Raw genomic sequence first — 17,945 nt, 5'->3', positions numbered from 1 at the left:
GATAAACATACGGCCTACTTTAACAAAAGTTTCTCAATAACAAAAGTTTGTCTAAATAAAAAAATAAACTCAAAAGTTTGTCTAAATAACCAATAATAATGATCATGACAAGTTCCTATGCCTCACTATGTAGTTGCCATAAGTGCTCGACGAGTTCCAACTGAAGTTGAGCATGAGTTTCCCTATCTCTAATACAATGATGGCGCCAAGTAACCTCACTAAAGTCATTTGTAGGCCTAGGTGTCACTAGTTCAAGTGGTTCATGGAATTGTTCATATTCGAAGTCTTCTGCTCCAGTGTTAGTCCACTAATCTTCAACGATCGTATTGTGTTAAATTACGCATGCCATCATAATGTCTTTGAGCATTTCAAGATGAAAAAATCGTCCAGGTCCACGAACTATTGCAAATCGTGCTTGAAGTACTCTGAAAGCACGCTCCACATCCTTCCTTGCTGACTCTTGGGCTGCAATAAAGTGTTTTCTCCTATTCCCTTGTGAAGATGAAATTATTTTTACAAATGTTGTCCATTGCAAATATATGCCATCAGCGAGGTAATATCTCATTGGATAGTTATGATCATTAATTGTGTAGTAGACAGGAGAAGCACGTCCTTGAGCAAGGTCAAAAAATATAAGAGACTTATCTAGCACATTTACATCATTACGAGACTCGGTAACCCAAAAAAAGCATGCCATATCCAAAGATCATATGAAGCTACTGCTTCCAAAATAATAGTTGGTTCATAGATATGACCAAAATATATACCTTTCCATGTAGTTGGACAATTCATTTATTTCCAGTGCATGCAATCAATGCTCTCCAACATGCTTGGAAATCCACACTTTTTGCCTTCCACTAGCAATCTAGTGATGCCTTGATTGTTGGGTGACCTTAAGTATTCTTCTGAAAAAACTGAAATTGTCGTTCTAACAAACTTTTTTATAGTCTCTATTACAGTGGGTTCTCCAATCTTCAAGTATTTTTCCATAAAATCAACGATAACACCATATGCAAGCATCCTAAGTGCGGCGGTAATCTTCTAAAGGGAAGAAAATTTGAGTCTTCTACAACCATCTCTTCGTTGGTAAAAAGAAAATAAGTGTCGTGAGCTTCAACCGCATTTTGAATACGACAAAAAAGAAGACGACTCATTTGAAACCTTCTTCAAAAATATCTGTGAGGATATATTGGTCATTCAGCAAAATAGTCACAAAAAAGATCTTTTTCGGCTTGCAAGTGATCATGGCTAATGAATGTGTGACGTCGTCTAGAAGGACCATGTAATGTTGATCTTTCTTCTTCCATAGTAAGTCTTGCAATTATTTCTAACTCTTTATGAGAGTCTAACTCAATAAGAAGCATTTTTTTTATCAGGAGAGCAAGCCATAGAGAGAAAACTTAGATCGAAAGTGAAGGACGAACTCTCTAAGGATGAACTCTTGAAAGTTTGATGCTACTCTCTTTGATAAATAAAGGTGCGCATTCAGCTCAATTAAATGCAGAGAGGAGAGAACAAATGGTTGTGCACCAGAAATAATGCATTCAATTGAATTAAAGAAACCATTGAGTTCAGTTATGCATTAAATAAAGCATTCAATTCAACTCTCTAGCCATGTCTTGTCTTGTCCAATGAACCATTCAATTATGCATTAAGTCTAAATTACCATGAATATGTTTGTTGCACTAGATACGAATGGTTTCAAATTGTCATTAATTCATGGTAGTTGAGAATTGAAGACATGCATTCAATTCTTGTTTGTTCAAATGAATTGTTAGATACTCGATATGCTCCTTCACTCCTTCCTTCTGTTGAAGTGGTTGATGTTTGATGTTCAATTTTGGAAGACAGTTGAATTGATTACTCTAAATCTAATAAAAAAAAAATATTTGCTTAAAGTAGAGAAATATTTAGGGAGTTTGATGTTGATGCTTTTAAAAACTGGTTAGTTAAAATAGCAAAAGGTGATTTTTTTAGCTAAAATTAGATTTAGGGGTAATTACCTTTTCCCCCCATCAATTACCAGCCATTGTCAACATGCCCCCATGAACTGACACCTCGACCAAAAGAGAGCATCCAACTACCATCGTTACCCACTTTGCCCCCATCTGTCAGTCTAATTCACACAAAGACCAAAATGCCCTCTACAGTAATTAATAAAAAAATATTAAAATTAATATTTTAAAAAAAAAAAAAAAACTAAAAAAGTGCGCCACCCTTAGATTAATTTTTGTTTTTGTTTTTTTTTTAAAAAACAAAAAAATATATTAATTTTAATATTTTTTTATTAATTACTGTAGAGGGCATTTTGGTCTTTAAACAAAAACTAATGCCCAAAAATGGAATATTCCATTCAAGTTAACGGAATCTTCTGACGGATGGGGGCAAAGTGGGTAACGATGGTAGTTGGATGCTCTCTTTTGGTCGAGGTGTCAGTTCATGGGGGCATGTTGACAATGACTGATAGTTAATGGGGGGAAAAGGTAATTACCCCTTAGATTTAATTTTGACTAGTTCACTAAGAATGCTCTAAACAGATCTTTCATTAAAGTTGTTACTTATCTACCACTTGCTTTTCAATCATTTCTAAAACTTTTACAGAAAGACATGAAACAACGTGATATGATTGGAGCACTGCCGCATTGGGAAAGTGAATTAATTACCCGCAGTCAAAACCGATGTTAAAAACCATGGAGGAATAATTTCAGCTGGTTTTCCATCCCAAACTTCTTTCTCAAGGCTGATCTACATTAGATTTTTTCCTTCTGGTTTTGGTTTTTGGCTTCCCAAAAGGTCCGTGTTCATGGCAACTTTTTGGGTGGTGTGTCACATTTTCCTTATGTACTTAAAGCCACGATTTCTATTAAGAGTAATGCTTGTTAATAGAATATTATACGACTATTGTACAATTGAGATGAATAGCAATCATTGCTTATCATTTGGAAAAAGAAAGACAAGATGTATTCAAGGCTGAAACTTCAATGCAAACTTGTGGACGTGATATTTGGAGATTTATATGGCAATCGAAAATTCATAATACTGTAAAAATGTTTCTATGGAGAGCATGTCGCAATATGCTGCCGATTAAAGATAATTTGCAAAAGCGAGGTATTGTAACTGATCTTTTGTGTCTTTTTTTTGTGGTTTAGAGGTTGAAAGCACACATCACCTATTATGGAGTTGTCCATCTACGATGGATGTATGGGGGGTGAGCGGGATAAAGTTTCAGAAAAGCAATTATTGTGGATCTGATTTTTTTACAGGTGGTTGAGGCTATGGTGGATAAATGTGTTAAGGATGAATTTGTGTTATTTGTGGGGATAGCTAGGAAAATTTGGTATCGTAGAATTATGGTGGTCCATGATGGAGAGTTCCTTCACCCAAACTCTACTGTTAAGGAGGCTTTTAAATCAATCGAGGATTTCGAAAGAGCAAATTTGCCAGAAACTGTACGTCCAACAGAGAATGGAAGTACTAGTCAATCCAGTTGGAAGGCTCCTACCGAGTTACATTACAAGGTAAACTGTGATGCTGTTATAGACAAGTTCAGTGGGTGAATGAGAATTGGTATTGTAGTGCGGGATCATGGGGGATATGTGCATGCGGTAAGGAGCATGATAAGATTGGGTCACTTAGAACCGGTAGCTGTAGAAGTCTTAACAGCTTTCCATGCCTATTATTTTGCAAATAATAATTAGGTTTACATTATATCATTTTGGAAGGTGATGCGTTCCAAGCGGTTAAAGCGGTGAGTTCTAATGTTCGTAAAGCGGAATAGATTTGGACAACTAGTGGATGATACTCGTATCATGTTATTTTTATTTATTTATTTTTTCTATTTGGCAGATTCATCATAAGTATAATCACTAATAAGGCGGCACATGACTTAGCTTAAACTGCTGTTAAACAGTTTATAGATCAAGTTTACATTGAAGAAATTTCTAAACATATCTGTGATATTGTTTTGCTAGAGCAATCTACTCTATTTTTCTGATTAATTTATAAAAGTGTTATTGTATTATTAAAAAAACAAAAAATCAATCATTATTTTTTTTATTTTATTTTTCAAGTGCTAATCTAGATGTTGATTTTCACTGTCATATCATCAAGTTATATATCAATCCGTATAACAATCTACCAAATAACATTACTCTTTTTTTCTTTTTCTTTTTCTTTTTTTCTTTTTTTTTTTTCAAGTTTCATTACAACAACATTTAAGTGTAATGAACACAAATTCTCTGATGTAATTTTATGGTAGTTATGGAAATGATGTATGATGATTATTTGGATTGAATGATTGATTAAAGAAATTGTAGTAATTTGAATTGATTGAAATTGGGAATTTGGGAGAATACACATAACATGGGTCACAACCCATTATTCATCTCGGCACATTTACAACACATACAAACCAGTTACAAAATGCACACCTGCTAAATGACGTCATTTGATGCGGTTCTATTACAATTGCTAAATTTTCAAGTTTTTTTAATTATAGAATATTGTATTGAATTCAATTACTCTTCTTAATTATCGATCTCCATACATTTCCCTGATAAAATTATTATGAAATTAATGACACAACAAAAACTAGATACTATATGGTAAATAATTAAGAAGAAAAAGATATACAAGAAGTTATTGGTTTATTTTATCCAAGAAAAATTATAAAATTTTGCTTAAAAAAAGATTATTTACTGTTCTTTTCAAAAAAAAAAAAAAAAAAAAAAAAAAAAAAAAAAAGACTATTTACTGTTACGATCGTGAATGTCCCGCAAAGCTTAAATATTAATAATATGTATATAAATTCTTGGGTAGTCTTTTCTTACAAGCCGGTTTTCAATAGCAAATTTTACTTGAAATTTGTATCATTTGTATTAGAGCTGCCACCACATTGAGTATGAGATCAGGCACAACTAGTGGAATATGAGATCAAATGGCATTATGTTTTCCTTTTTTCCTTTTTTGTTTGTTTTTTTTTATTATTACTATTAAATATTAGGAAAAATTGCACCGTTGGTCCCTGTGGTATGCCATAATTATTTTTTACTCCCTATGGTTTAAAAAGTTACTGGGAGGTCCTCGTGGTATGCAGCAATTACAAATCGATCCCTGTCGTCAAATTCTGTTAAATTGTTTAACAGATTCCGTGAAATGCTACGTCTGCGACACGTGTCGCCATCTTATGGCGACACGTGTCCATCTTAATAAAAAAAATATAAATTTATTAAAAAATAAATAAAAATACTTATTTTTTTTTTAAAAAAAAAAATAATAATAATTCAAAAAAAAAAAAATTGAACAGGTGGCTTGGCCACCCCTTTGGGGGTGAAGGGGTGGCCTGGCCGCCCCCAGCCACTGGGGGTGGCTTGATGGCCACCCCAAGCCACTGGGGGTGGCCGCACGCCACCCCCAGACTGGCGTGCAGCCACCCCTGGCCACTGGGGCTGGCTGCGCGCCACCCCGGAGTTCCAGGGGTGGCCCGAAGGCCACCCCCTGTAGCTTGGGGGTGGCTGCGCGCCACCCCCAAAGGGGTGGCCAAGCCACCCGTTCAGTTTTTATTTTTTTTTTTTGATTTTTTTTTTTTTAAAAAAAATAAGTATTTTTATTTATTTTTTAATAAATTTATATTTTTTTATTAAGATGGATACGTGTCGCCGTAAGATGGCGACACGTGTCGTTAACGTGACATTTGACGGAATCTGTTAAAAAATTTAACAGAATTTGACGCTAGGGATCAATTTGTAATTATTGCATACCACGAGGACCTCCCAGTAACTTTTTAAACTATAGAGAGTAAAAAATAATTATGACATACCACAGGGACCAACGGTACAATATTCCCTAAATATTACACCATGGCATTGCATTCTGCTGTACGTATCAAATAAACATGCCTCCTCCGGAAGATAAGCAATCAGATTACTCATACATGAGCTTAATTATGAGCCAACCCAAGAGGCTAGGATAAAATTAAAAGTGTATATTTAACTTCTGTTTTATGGAATAACAAAAAAATTGATGAAATAAATATAATGAATGGCTTCCACCTCCTACGTCTCAGCATCGTCGATCGTCACCACTCTAAATTAAGCACAGTGCTTAATCTGATTGTACCATATGTTTCAGGGACGCGCAAATCTTACTGTGAAAGAGTAAAGACACAAATAGGTCATGTGCACTTCATTAGCAAGACTTTTTGTCCTTATAAACTGCTGCATGATTTTCTAAGAATAATGTCTTAAACTTTTTGCTAAATGTATTGTTCTAATTAAACTGACAAAGATTTACCGTAATATTTCTCTTAAATATATATAGCTTGTTCATAAATGCACGTTTAAACCTAAATTCTACTATTTCAGTATACTATTATGTCTACGACTTTTATTATCAACATAACTCGGGCTCACTACATGGGCTAAGTTTCGTTAGCAATTTAATCATTTAGAAAAGTAAAAGTGATTCTCTTAGCATTATTTTAATACAAAAAGCATTAGCTTTCGGCTCTCATTCCTTTAGCATTTATTTAAAAAAATATTTAAATGATTTATCTTTCATCGATCTCTCTTTCTCTTAACATTTAATTTAAATAATATTTAAAAAATATAAAGAAAGGATAATGAAAGCTATTGCGGAGTGCATTTAAATAGGGAGGCAAAAAGTGATTTAATTATCTAAATTAAAGAAAAGTTAAAAAAAAAAAAAAAAAAAAAAAAAAGCTGCTGCTAGTCCTCTTTCCCAGCTTAAGGCATTTTTCTTTTTTGAATGGCAAGGTTGACAAAAATGGGGAGGACATGATAGGGAACTTAAACCACATAGAGAAGAGAGAAATTGAGTAAAAAAGAAAGAAGAGGAAAATATTTTTTCAGTTTTGAAAAAATGTACTAAAACTTTAAAAAGTATCAATTTAAGGCATTTATTTATTTTTTTTATTTTTTTTTTCAATTTCAACCCTCCGTTATAATTTTTTGTAAAATCTTATCAAAATTTCCAAAAGACCCGTGTTTATTTTTTTAAAAAAATATTTATAAATTTTTTTCAAAGATTCAGACACGAGTATTTTTGCAAATTCCTTTAAATTCTAACAAATACTTAAATCCTAGCCATTTTTTTTTTCTACAAGAAAAAAAGATAGGGTATTTTAAAAATTTTAACAAGATTTAACGGAAAGTTAAAATTGAAAAAAATACATTTGGCTGTAGTGCTTGCAAAAAGTAGCTAATAAAAAAACAAAATATGTGTTTTAATTAAGGAGAAAACAAGTTACACGATGTAGAAGCTTTATAGCATATGCTGCTGGAGATACTCGAGGAGGTCTGCAGAATTAGCGAAGTCTCGCAAAAATTCTGAAACTGAAGTTCCCAGTGGGAAGCTAATTTAGCGAAGTTAACAGTTAGGACAGTGGGAATTAATGTCATTCATTTTCCAAGTCCAAAGTTTATTTCACTCCAGTGAACAGATGATATTCTGGCGGACGATAAGATAAAAAGAAAACAAAAGAAAAATATATATTTTTGTTCAATAACGTACATTACAGTTGAAAGATATGAAAGATTATTACAAGAAAAAGTATAAGAAGAAATAATTCTACAGCCTGTAGAAGGGGAAAGAAGTGAACCCCCATCAGCCAAAAAAAAAAAAAAAGAATCCTCCAAACCTGTTCGTTCCGTTCCCCTAGTACATTTGAACTTTCTAATGTATACAAATCATTTCTTTTTCTTTCAGGGCACTATGAAGGGAAAAAGAAAAACAAAAACAAAAAGAAAACCTCCTATTCCAGTCAAAACTTTCTGCTTCTGACCCTACAATAATGCGATCACTGGTTGAGTTCAAAAATTGTTTAAAAATCGCATAAATAACCTGCAATCAACAAGTATATCATACTTTTTAACTCTTGACACAATCTAGGAGATAGGGGTGGCTTTGATTTATGTACCGTTCCCATAAAGGCTTATACCTCCCAATGGCCAACTTCAGCCATGGCTTCATGTTGCCATTGAAGTGCACTACTGCTGCACTCTCAATCAAACGGTTGTCGATGTTCAAATCATATCCGAGCCCTAACACGTGCCATCTACGATCAAGTGGCTCAGTGAGACCATAAAAAGTTAGGAGACCAGCAGGAAGAGTGCCCAGCTTCCAGAGTGTCCCATCAGCGTTCTGCTCCTGCCAATAATGGTACCGTGCAGTCACATTCGCTTTCCTCCATGCAATCAAATCAAAAACGTTCATACCAAAGGCCCATCCACATGTTTGTGGATCAAACTTTGAGCTGATAATTTCGTTTGAGAAGTTGAGATACTTGTAATAACGATGAAATGCTTCAAGACAAGTTTCCACTGCTCCATTCACATTTCCATGCAAATCCAACGAAAAAAGTGGTGTCAGATCCTTCTGGACAACAACATCATCATCAAGAAAAACTACCTTCTCAAGGTGTGGATAGATCTCTGGAATGTAAAACCGAAGATGATTCAGCAAATACAGGTACTTTGGGTTCCGGAGTTTTGGCTCGACCTTTAAATCTTGATCTCCACCAAAATAGTAGCCCCATGAATTTGCATCAAGGAGCTGTTTCACAATGGGAGCATAAGATGCATTAAACCAAGAAAATTCCTCAATGTTCTGCACTTCTATGGTGGAACCTTTGAAGTCATTACTAAGGAACCAAGCCTGCATTGCTCCATGGTCGACTCCATTTGTGACAATGTGAAAGACCAGCTGCTTTGGATGATCAGCGTTAGAGACTGCAGAGCTGACAACAACAGAGGTTGCCAGCACATTATCTGAAAAGATGCAGAAGTGGTAGAGATTGTTGTCCACAAGTCGAGGAGAGTTTCTCCTGTCATCTGCAAGTTCTTGAAGAGATTGCTTTTTAAGCCAATCAGCTGTGAGTTTAACATCTAGGCAATGAAGGCTCTTGGGTAGTGCTTCGGCTGCCAGTTGCCCAAACACCGTGCTTTGAACTGTTGCTGCATTTGCACGCTCTTCAAGGGCTTGAATATGAGATTTCATTGTCATTATTGTGGTTGCAATATCATAATGGGCATCTTGTGCCTTAAAAATGAGAGATGATAGGCTTTTAATTATTGGCTCTGCTTCCTCGAATGTGATGGGCTCCCCCCTCATGGCAGCTTTTGAAAGCAAAAGTTGGCAACTTCTGATTTTTGAGCTCAGCTCCCAAGCAAGGTGAAGGTTATTGTGCTCTTTGGAAATAATGACATAAGCCTTGGCAAGTGTCATTTGCTCTGCTAATTGCCGGGAAAATGAGGTAGCACTCAATATTTGTTCAGTAAAGTTCAAATCCTTGTAAGCAACCTGTTCAAATCTTGCATTTCTCTCCTGAAAAGGGAAGCCACATGCCAAGTCAAACAGCAAATCCAAAAGGCGATGGACCATACCACACAACAATTTTGCAGTAATAACTGTCAAGTCATCATATGAAAATGCCTCGAAAGAATTTACTTTTGTGGAGTATAATTTCCCTAAAAGAGAATAGAACCATAAAGTCTGGCTTGTCCACAAGCAAATCATAACACATGATACTATATACCACAGAACAATACAACTGATTGTATCACTGAAGGTAACCAAATGAATGATCTTAGGAAGATCTAGATTTGAAGTTTCTATCTGCATGGTTGATGATCATAGACAGCCCAAGCTAAATTCTGTCAGCCTCTCTCTCTTTTCTTTTTTGCAAGAAATCTCTTTCTTCATATCAACAAAAGCTGAGGCATATTTTTTTTATTTTATTTTTATATATGTTTCAATAAACAAATTACTAAATTTTCATACAACTTGATTCCAAAAATATCTGTTTAGCATAGTTTATTTGGCTTGATATACATGGAAAGCCACTATATCATAAAGGAAATTTTGAAAGTAGGTGTCTTAGTTTTAGAAGTTGGAATAGGCTCATATGGTTATTTCCATCTCAAAGTTGAAAGATGTTTACATGTATTTTAGTGATATATGCAAAAATCATATAGGTGAAGGTTATTGGCAGCAGTAATGGTTATATTGAAGTAGTGACCACATTTGTCACCAGTAGCGGTGGCAGTGGTAGTGGGAGTGGTGGTGACAGTTCATTCACAATGCTGCGAGATTTAGACAGGTAGTTGTAGCAGTGCTAATGCAAGTGACAAATGGTGGTGCTAGTGAATGGCTGCAAAAAGATGGGCGGCATGGTGGTGAAGGTGGTGACCAATGGCTAATGTATATTGGTTTTTTTTTTTTTTCATCACAAATTATAATTCCAATGCTATATTACAACAACCAAACACATTATTCAAAGCCCCACTTTGATTCCAATGCTTCTCAATAAACCAAAAAACCAATTCACATAAGAAAATATTAAAAGACATATTTAGTTTTATTTGTACTGAGATATGGAGATGTCCATACCAGAAAATTAGCTGCATGCACACATCTCCTAGCTACTAGTCTCACTTGTAATTTAAAGAGGTTTTATGTAAATAATAATTTCTTTTATAAGGTTGTGTAAATAATAAATTATGGGAGAAACCAGGTCAGATGGTGCCCACAATAGACCATGAAAAATACATAAAAGTAAATTTGGCCCCAAAGAGCAGAAAATGACAGGTAGCACAATCCAAGCAGTTTGTTTGAGTTGAAAATAGCTTCTTATTTACGTGTATAAGTGAAGTTAGAAACTTATATTCACAAATGATACTTCCGGAAGTTCCATATCTAAATTCTGGCATCTGTGGTAAAATTTTGCAAGTTTCCACTGGAAAAAATTTCAATTAATTGTTGTATTTGGGAACGAAGAGTTTCAGGAATTGTAAATGACCACAAATTGGGATTGCGATAAGGATCACAGTTCCCAGGGCATGGGGAGAAGCTCAGCTTTTTCTTCATAGATTAGTTCTAGCAACTAATAGTTTTTTTTTTTTAGAAATAACTAAAAATTTATTTAAAGCATAAGACGCTCCTACGTACACAGGACACCAAGGCAAGAACCGCAACCTGAATAGAATTACCAACAAGGTAAAGTCCGCCACACCCGTCTAAATTTTCCACTACCCTTAAGTCCCACATAAAAACCACCTGAAGCCCCACATGATGGCACCCCCATAAACTACGCACAACGGTAAGAGACCTGAACCTTACCTTTTCCATGGCTAGAAGACTCGCCTCTGCTATCATAGTTAATGGAGCATTCCAAATTTCTTAGCTCTTTACTACCTTTAATGCCCAAATTAGAGAGCGAAGCCAACTCCTCACGACAATGTTCCTCATCAATAGCTGTCAAAGGAGCCAAAGACTGCTCCTCGTGACCCACACAAAAGATCCCCACAATAGGACAGATCTCCTTAACATAATGCAAAGCCCAATCTGAGTACCCAGAATCTTCCAACACAACAGGGGGATTGATACACAGAGGGGAAGAAAGGACCTCTCCAACCTCACCATCACCACCCCCATCCATCCCATCCAGGAACCACAGTGCAACCTCACCATCTTTCCCTTTCTCTCCCATATATTATTCAACCCCCTTATCCATCACAACCAAAGCCGCTGGCAAACACTGGGAACCTATGGACGAGTCCTGGGGATGAGCCATACCTACAGGCGATTTCTGGGAGTGAACCAGAGCTACCGGCGAGTTCTGGGGAAGAACCAAAGCTACCGGCGAGTTCTAGGGATGAGCCATACCTACCAGCGAAATCTTGGAAAGATTCCCACGATCAACCAAACCCACGATCGTCGTATTTGAGCCTCTTGAAGATGAAGGAATCTGAACCAAAGGAAAATGCACCTGAACCGCCGTCGAAGTCTCCGAGGAACCTCCAAGCAGGGCGGACGGACTTGGACGGCCACGACCCGCAACAGAGCCCTAATGGGTTGCATGACTCGGGTGACGGCCCAGCTTAGAAACCCTATTGACACTGGGCTTGCTCGGTTGGATAAGGCCTTTACCAACCCGCAACTTCACACCTTTCTTGAATAGCTTGATGGGCTTAGACAAAAACCACTAGGCTTCTGGGCAAGACTTAAGAGTTCTTTAGAGTAGAACCACTGGGCTTTAAGTGAGCCCTAGAACCCGGCCCAAAAGCCTCCAGCCCTTCAATCACATGCAAAAGAGCCCGGTGAACCTCCACTTTAATATTTTTCTAAATGACTTCTCGAAATGAACAACTAATAGTTATAAAAGAACAATCATAATCAAATAGGCACTTGGTTTGTTATCCATGTAACAAGAATACAAGTAATTACAACCAATAATTCTATGTCTATCATTAATAGTATGAGACTGGAATGTAAATAGATACTAAGTGTAAGGGAGTTGTATGAGCAAAAACAGGATCATCAGAACTGTCTCCCGAGAGCACCTTTGCAATTGACCCCAACAAATTAGCTGTTAAAATTAAACTCCATATTCAATACATGTCTTTGTCTATTTTTTAATCCTTTCTCTTTAAATAATCTTGAGAGACCCAACCGTCAAAGTTTTCACATATGTAGTCATTAAGGCCTACTTCCCATCAATATTCTTGCACAGGTGGCAGAGCATGAGCTTCATGCGGCATCTGATATTTACCAGAAAGAGAAAAATATCATCCCTTATCCTAAAATCACATAACACTAGTATGGAATTCCAAACCCTTAATCCTAAAATCAAGAACACCAGTATGGAATGCCAAACCCAATATGCAAAAATGCAATTTAACATCAAAACTAACATCACCTATGAACAAAACATGCTATGACAAACTCAATGTCAATTATTAGTGGAACGGACAAATTCTGAGGTTAAATTAGAACCGCAGTTTTTTGCCTACTTATTATCTGCCCCTTTTCCCCATCCTCGTTGAAACTTTAGCAGGATTTTGTGTGGGGTGGAGTTGGTAACGAGTTCAAATTCCATCTAGTTAGTTAATCTAAGATTTGTACTCTGATTTTCTGTGGTGTTTGAAGGTTAGAAACCTAATTCAGTTTAATCGAGCTCTATTGGAGAAATTGTTATGGCATTTTGCCACACAGAGAGAGGCCTTGTCGAGATCGGTGGTGGAAGCTAAATATTATAGCATGTGGAGAGGGTAGTGCTCCAATGAGGTTGTTGGGTCGGGGTATGAAAAAGCATCTGGTCGGGGTGGGGGGATTTCTCTAGATTTGTCAGATATAAAGTGGGAGATGGGTCTAAGATCAGGTTTTGGCATTATTTGTGGTGTGAGAACCAACCCTTGAAGGCATCTTCTCTAAAGTTATTTAGTATTGCTTGCTATAAGGAGGTTTCAATGGTGAGAAACATGTGCAGTTTTCTAACGACACTTTTCAGTGGAATATTACTTTTACCAGATCAATGCATGATTAGAAAGTTGAAGTCGGTCACTTCGTTCTTTAATCTTTCGTACTCTTTTAGGTTGAGAAGAGGTGGCATCTGGCAAGGATAAACTCTGGTGGATCCCTTCCAAAAGGCAAACTTTAAAGGTCAAATCCTTTTATCCTGCGCTCCTCATTTCTTTGGAAGAGCATTTGAAGGAATAAAGCTCATTCAAGAGTGTCGTTCTTTGTGTAGACAGTGGCGTTAGGAACCATTTTAACTTTGGATAACCTGAGAAAGAGGTACGTCAGAGTGATGGATTGGTGTTTCAAGTGCAAGAAGAGGGAGAGACCACAGATCATCTCCTTCTTCACTGTGAAGTGACTAGGGACTTGTGGGCTTTGATCTTCCATCTTTTTGGATTCAAGTGGGTCATGCCTGAAAGGGTGGTCGAGTTGTTGGCTAGCTAGAGAGGTCAATTGGGAAGCCATTGCACTTTAGACACCTGGAGGATGGCTCCTTTGTGCTTAATATGGTGCATTTGGGGAAAGTGGAAAGCTCGGAACTTCAAAAATTGTGAGAGAACAATGTTACAGTTAAAAGTTATTATGTTCAAATCTCTTTATGCTTGGATGGCAGCTTACAACAGTTTTCACTTCTCTAATTTTACATAATTTTTGGTTTTGCGTTCTTCTCTCTAATTGGGGTCTCTCTTGTATACTTCTTGTGTACTTCAGTTGTACCATTTGTGGTTGTTAATGAGATTGATTTACTTATAAAATAAAAAAAAAGAAAAAAAAAAAAGAAAAAGAAAAAAAAAAAGTGCAACAAAGACAACAATGTACATATATAACTCAAAAGGATGAAGCAATTCTTAATGCATGTAATGAAACTCATATTAAGGACATAAAAATGATGTCTTAAAGCATTAAAGAGAAAACTAAGCAAGCTGCTGTATACAACTTTAATAATTATGAGCATGCATCCCAAGTGTTTAGAACAATAGTTCTAACAAGTAGACTATTGTTGAGTAAGAGCGGAAAATAGGAAAAGAGTAATAAGATAAGAGAATGGTTGTTATAAAAAGTAAAAAGAAACGAAAAACAGTATCTTGATATGTCACCCTAACATACAAGAAATTAATATTTGAGAATGTAATGCAAAATATATAACACCAGCAAGTTGGTTAAATAATTGGCAGTAAAAATCTGAGGTCAATGAGTCTTACGTTTAGGTCATGTATCATCATATGACCTTGTTAAAGGGATATTCTACAACAAGAAATAGAACTGTTTTCAGGAAAAGAATAACTACTTCAATGGCTATTGTCAAGAAGGTATTAGTCAAAATCATGAGATAAATATTTGAAGGTTTAGTCATTTGATTTCTTCCCACACAAAACACACAAATTTAAGGGAAATTACCATAATAGGTATCAAAAGAGTTTGCACATATTCAGCAGGATATATTTTGTCGGAATTTGAAAGTGAGGAAAATTATTTAGGAGATTCAAGGAAAGTACAGTATAGGAAAATTTTCAATGACATACAGAAGCCATACTAAGTAATCTGACTACAGTAGAGAATGTTGAGCTAACAACTTTTGAAATGTCAAATTCCTAACCATGATAAAGATGCATAGACATGTAAGAACATTCTTAGTAGACTCACCAAAATAACTTTTTGACTATTTTGGTGAGTCAATTTCTTAAAATAGTCTAAAATGAGTCCTCAGTAGCCTCACCAACTTGGTGAGTGAACAGTACTCACCAATTATAATGAGCACTGTTCAGTAACCAAAATAATAAAAAACTACTAAAACTTTCTCTCTCTTCATTTTTTTTTTTAATTTCTCTCTCTTGCATCACACACAACCTCCTTTTTTAAAATGATTATTTAAATGGAATTGTGATAGTGGATAGCTAAAATGGTGAGGTTGCTAGAGGTACTTTAAAAAAGTGGACGGCTAAAATAGAGAAAAGTGGTTCTTAGCTATTTTGGCTAGTAAAATTTAGTGAGGCTACTAAGAACGCTTTAAGAGGATTTTTATTCTATTTCTCTTGAGAAAATATACATAAAGGTTTAAGTATTAAAGGAGGTGAACTGGATTCGTGCAGATCATGATAAGCCCCAATTTATGGAATTTATTTAGACACGAAACTCAAAGGTAAGGGATACTTTTCCTGCTCAAAGTAACTGAAGACTATTTTCTACTCTCTTGATGGATTAAAATAAGAAAAAGGCACTTAGACCTCCACATATTTTTCTATTTTTGATAAATATATTGGAGTACACATCGATAATAAAACCACCTAGACTAACCACTAACACAATCCCTTTAATTAGCATGAGATCATTCTTTCCCCTTCTCAACTAAAGACCCTACCATCCAAAAGAATTTTTTTGGTCAAAATACGATTTTGGTCCCTAAACTATGAATCAAAGTGTAATTTCGTCCCTATCAGTTTAGTCATTGATGTTTTGAGAACACTTCAATGTTACACTTACCCTCTCTTGCCTTCACAAAATTTTAAACTTGCAATCTAGAAATTAGTGGCACTACTTGTAAAACTAAACACAAAATTGATGTAATGTATACCAATGATTATTTGATGCTTTCTCCTCATTGTGAAACACATCACTCACAGAAATAACTGGGCCTTGAAGATTGACCCACCATAGGATCAATGGTAACAAAATTAATCCAAGAGATATATATTAGTTAAAATTTTATTTTTTATAAGTAACTGAAAATTCATTAAGAAACACAAAGGCACAACCCAGGTACACAAACTAAGCCAATTCGTTAAGAACCCTCTCATATTCCATGATAGCAGTTTAGGCTTCATTTGGAACGAAGAATAGCCCTCCCCTCAACTCTGCCTCATCTAGGATACCGCCCTTCGAATCATAGTTAATAAAACAGTGTGTATACTTCCTTGACTACACAGGATACATATAAAATACTTGCTATGTGCTTCAAGTTACATGGCTAGATATTGGTTTGTACATCGAGTTCAGAATATTCAAAGGTCTAAATCATAAAAAACCTAAAATGGAGAAGAGAACTTTATTGCACAATTCATCTTAAGCACAGTAATCAGATATCAATCCAAACCATATATATTTGCAAGGATATCAAATCAAATGGGTACGATAGAAAGCACTAAATTCAACAAACTAAAGCCACTAAATCCAAGAAGGACATGATATAAGAATAAAATACAAAAAAGCAGCGTCAGGGTCCTCTGTACTCTTACCACAACCGGCTGTTCCACCCGATCTTCTCGTTGATTATGGTGAACTACAAACAAAACGAGGCCAGCAATGGAGAACAACCCAAGAAGCACCCAGATCCAAAACGAAGGCTTCCTTCGAACCACGCGCCGCCGCCGCATCTTCTGCCGATTTCTTCCACAATTCACCACCAAATCAAGAATGCAGACTAACCAATATCCCAGATTCAATCAAAAAGCCATTAGATCACTGTCAATTCACTGCCGAATCAAGAATTCACATTGACCCAAATCCCAGATTCAATCAACAACCCACCAGAACAAGGCTTCTCAGCATATCAGACTGGTTTTGGCACACTTGGGTCAGATAAAAATGTTTCATATATGAAAAATAAACTCACTCTATATATCATATCCAAATAAACACTTCTGTGAATCAATCAATAATTGTATAGAGTAACAATAATCAGAATCTTTGGCGAAGTGAATAATGAAAATGAAAAGAGCAGGACTGATGGTGATCTGTGAGTGCGGGTGCGAGTGCAGGAAAACAGTGGGAAGAGTAAAGAACTTAACTAATAAAGGGTTTTTTCTACGTGATATGAAGCTCCGAGCAGAGTCGGGCGCTTGGCGAGGGAGAAGAAAATAACAAAGGTAAAGCCCAGCACATGAAGGTTGAAACCATGTGAGGCAGTTTTACGAGTAGTAATCAGTGACATCAAGGTTTGGTAAAAATATATTTTACTTGCCAAAACATACTTGAAAGTTGAAAGTTGAAAGTTGAAATTTACTTTAGAAATGTTTTTCCTTTTTAAATATTGGGCAAATTGGGATTTTTTCTTTTCTTTTTTTTTTTTTTCTTTTTTTCTTTTTAGTGATACGTAGCTAGGGTTGTAATTCGATTTGAATATTGAATATTTAAGCTCTTTTTGTTTTTTAAATATGAGTCGAGCTCAAACTTATTACCAAGCTAGGCAATCTGTTAAAACTCTATTTATTTATTTTTCGAACAAGTTTGAACTTGTTCACGAGTTATTCAATTAACTTATTCGTTCCATATTTAAAGTAAATAATGTGATTGTTTAAAAAAAACAAATTCATAATAATTATTGTTATGTTTTATTATTTGAGTGATTAGATAAATTAACTCTAATCTTAAAAATATAATTATTAAGATTATATGTTTATTATTAAGATTATCGTGTTTATATGTTTATTTTATAGTATGTATATACATTCATTACACACAAATGCATATATATATATATATATCAAGACTCATAATTACAATAATTCAAGTTATATCCATAACATTGCGATGATAATTCATTTTTATCTTTTTAAATAGTTAACATGTTCTCATTACAAAGTTATTTGAATTCATTAGGCCAACTAATTGTCAGAGTATATTATAGCGGA

At 35.4% G+C, this 17,945-nt stretch overlaps 1 protein-coding gene across 1 annotated transcript; it reads right to left on the bottom strand.

Annotated features, from left to right (window-relative positions):
* Positions 1-7,483: 7,483 nt before the first annotated feature.
* Positions 7,484-17,227, bottom strand: LOC133875538 (hexosyltransferase GAUT11). The gene is made up of 3 exons (XM_062313705.1): positions 17,103-17,227; positions 16,551-16,869; positions 7,484-9,342 (listed from the first exon to the last, which is right to left on the bottom strand). Exons 2-3 carry the CDS (start codon positions 16,686-16,688, stop codon positions 7,888-7,890), a joined length of 1,593 nt encoding a protein of 530 aa, XP_062169689.1. The 5' UTR covers positions 16,689-16,869; positions 17,103-17,227; the 3' UTR covers positions 7,484-7,887.
* Positions 17,228-17,945: the final 718 nt, after the last annotated feature.

The sequence above is a fragment of the Alnus glutinosa genome, chromosome 8, assembly GCF_958979055.1.
Source record: "Alnus glutinosa chromosome 8, dhAlnGlut1.1, whole genome shotgun sequence".
Classification (NCBI taxonomy): Eukaryota; Viridiplantae; Streptophyta; class Magnoliopsida; order Fagales; family Betulaceae; genus Alnus; species Alnus glutinosa.
The sequence above is the reverse complement of the archived record's forward strand: the minus strand, read 5'-3'. Positions and strand labels throughout refer to the sequence as shown.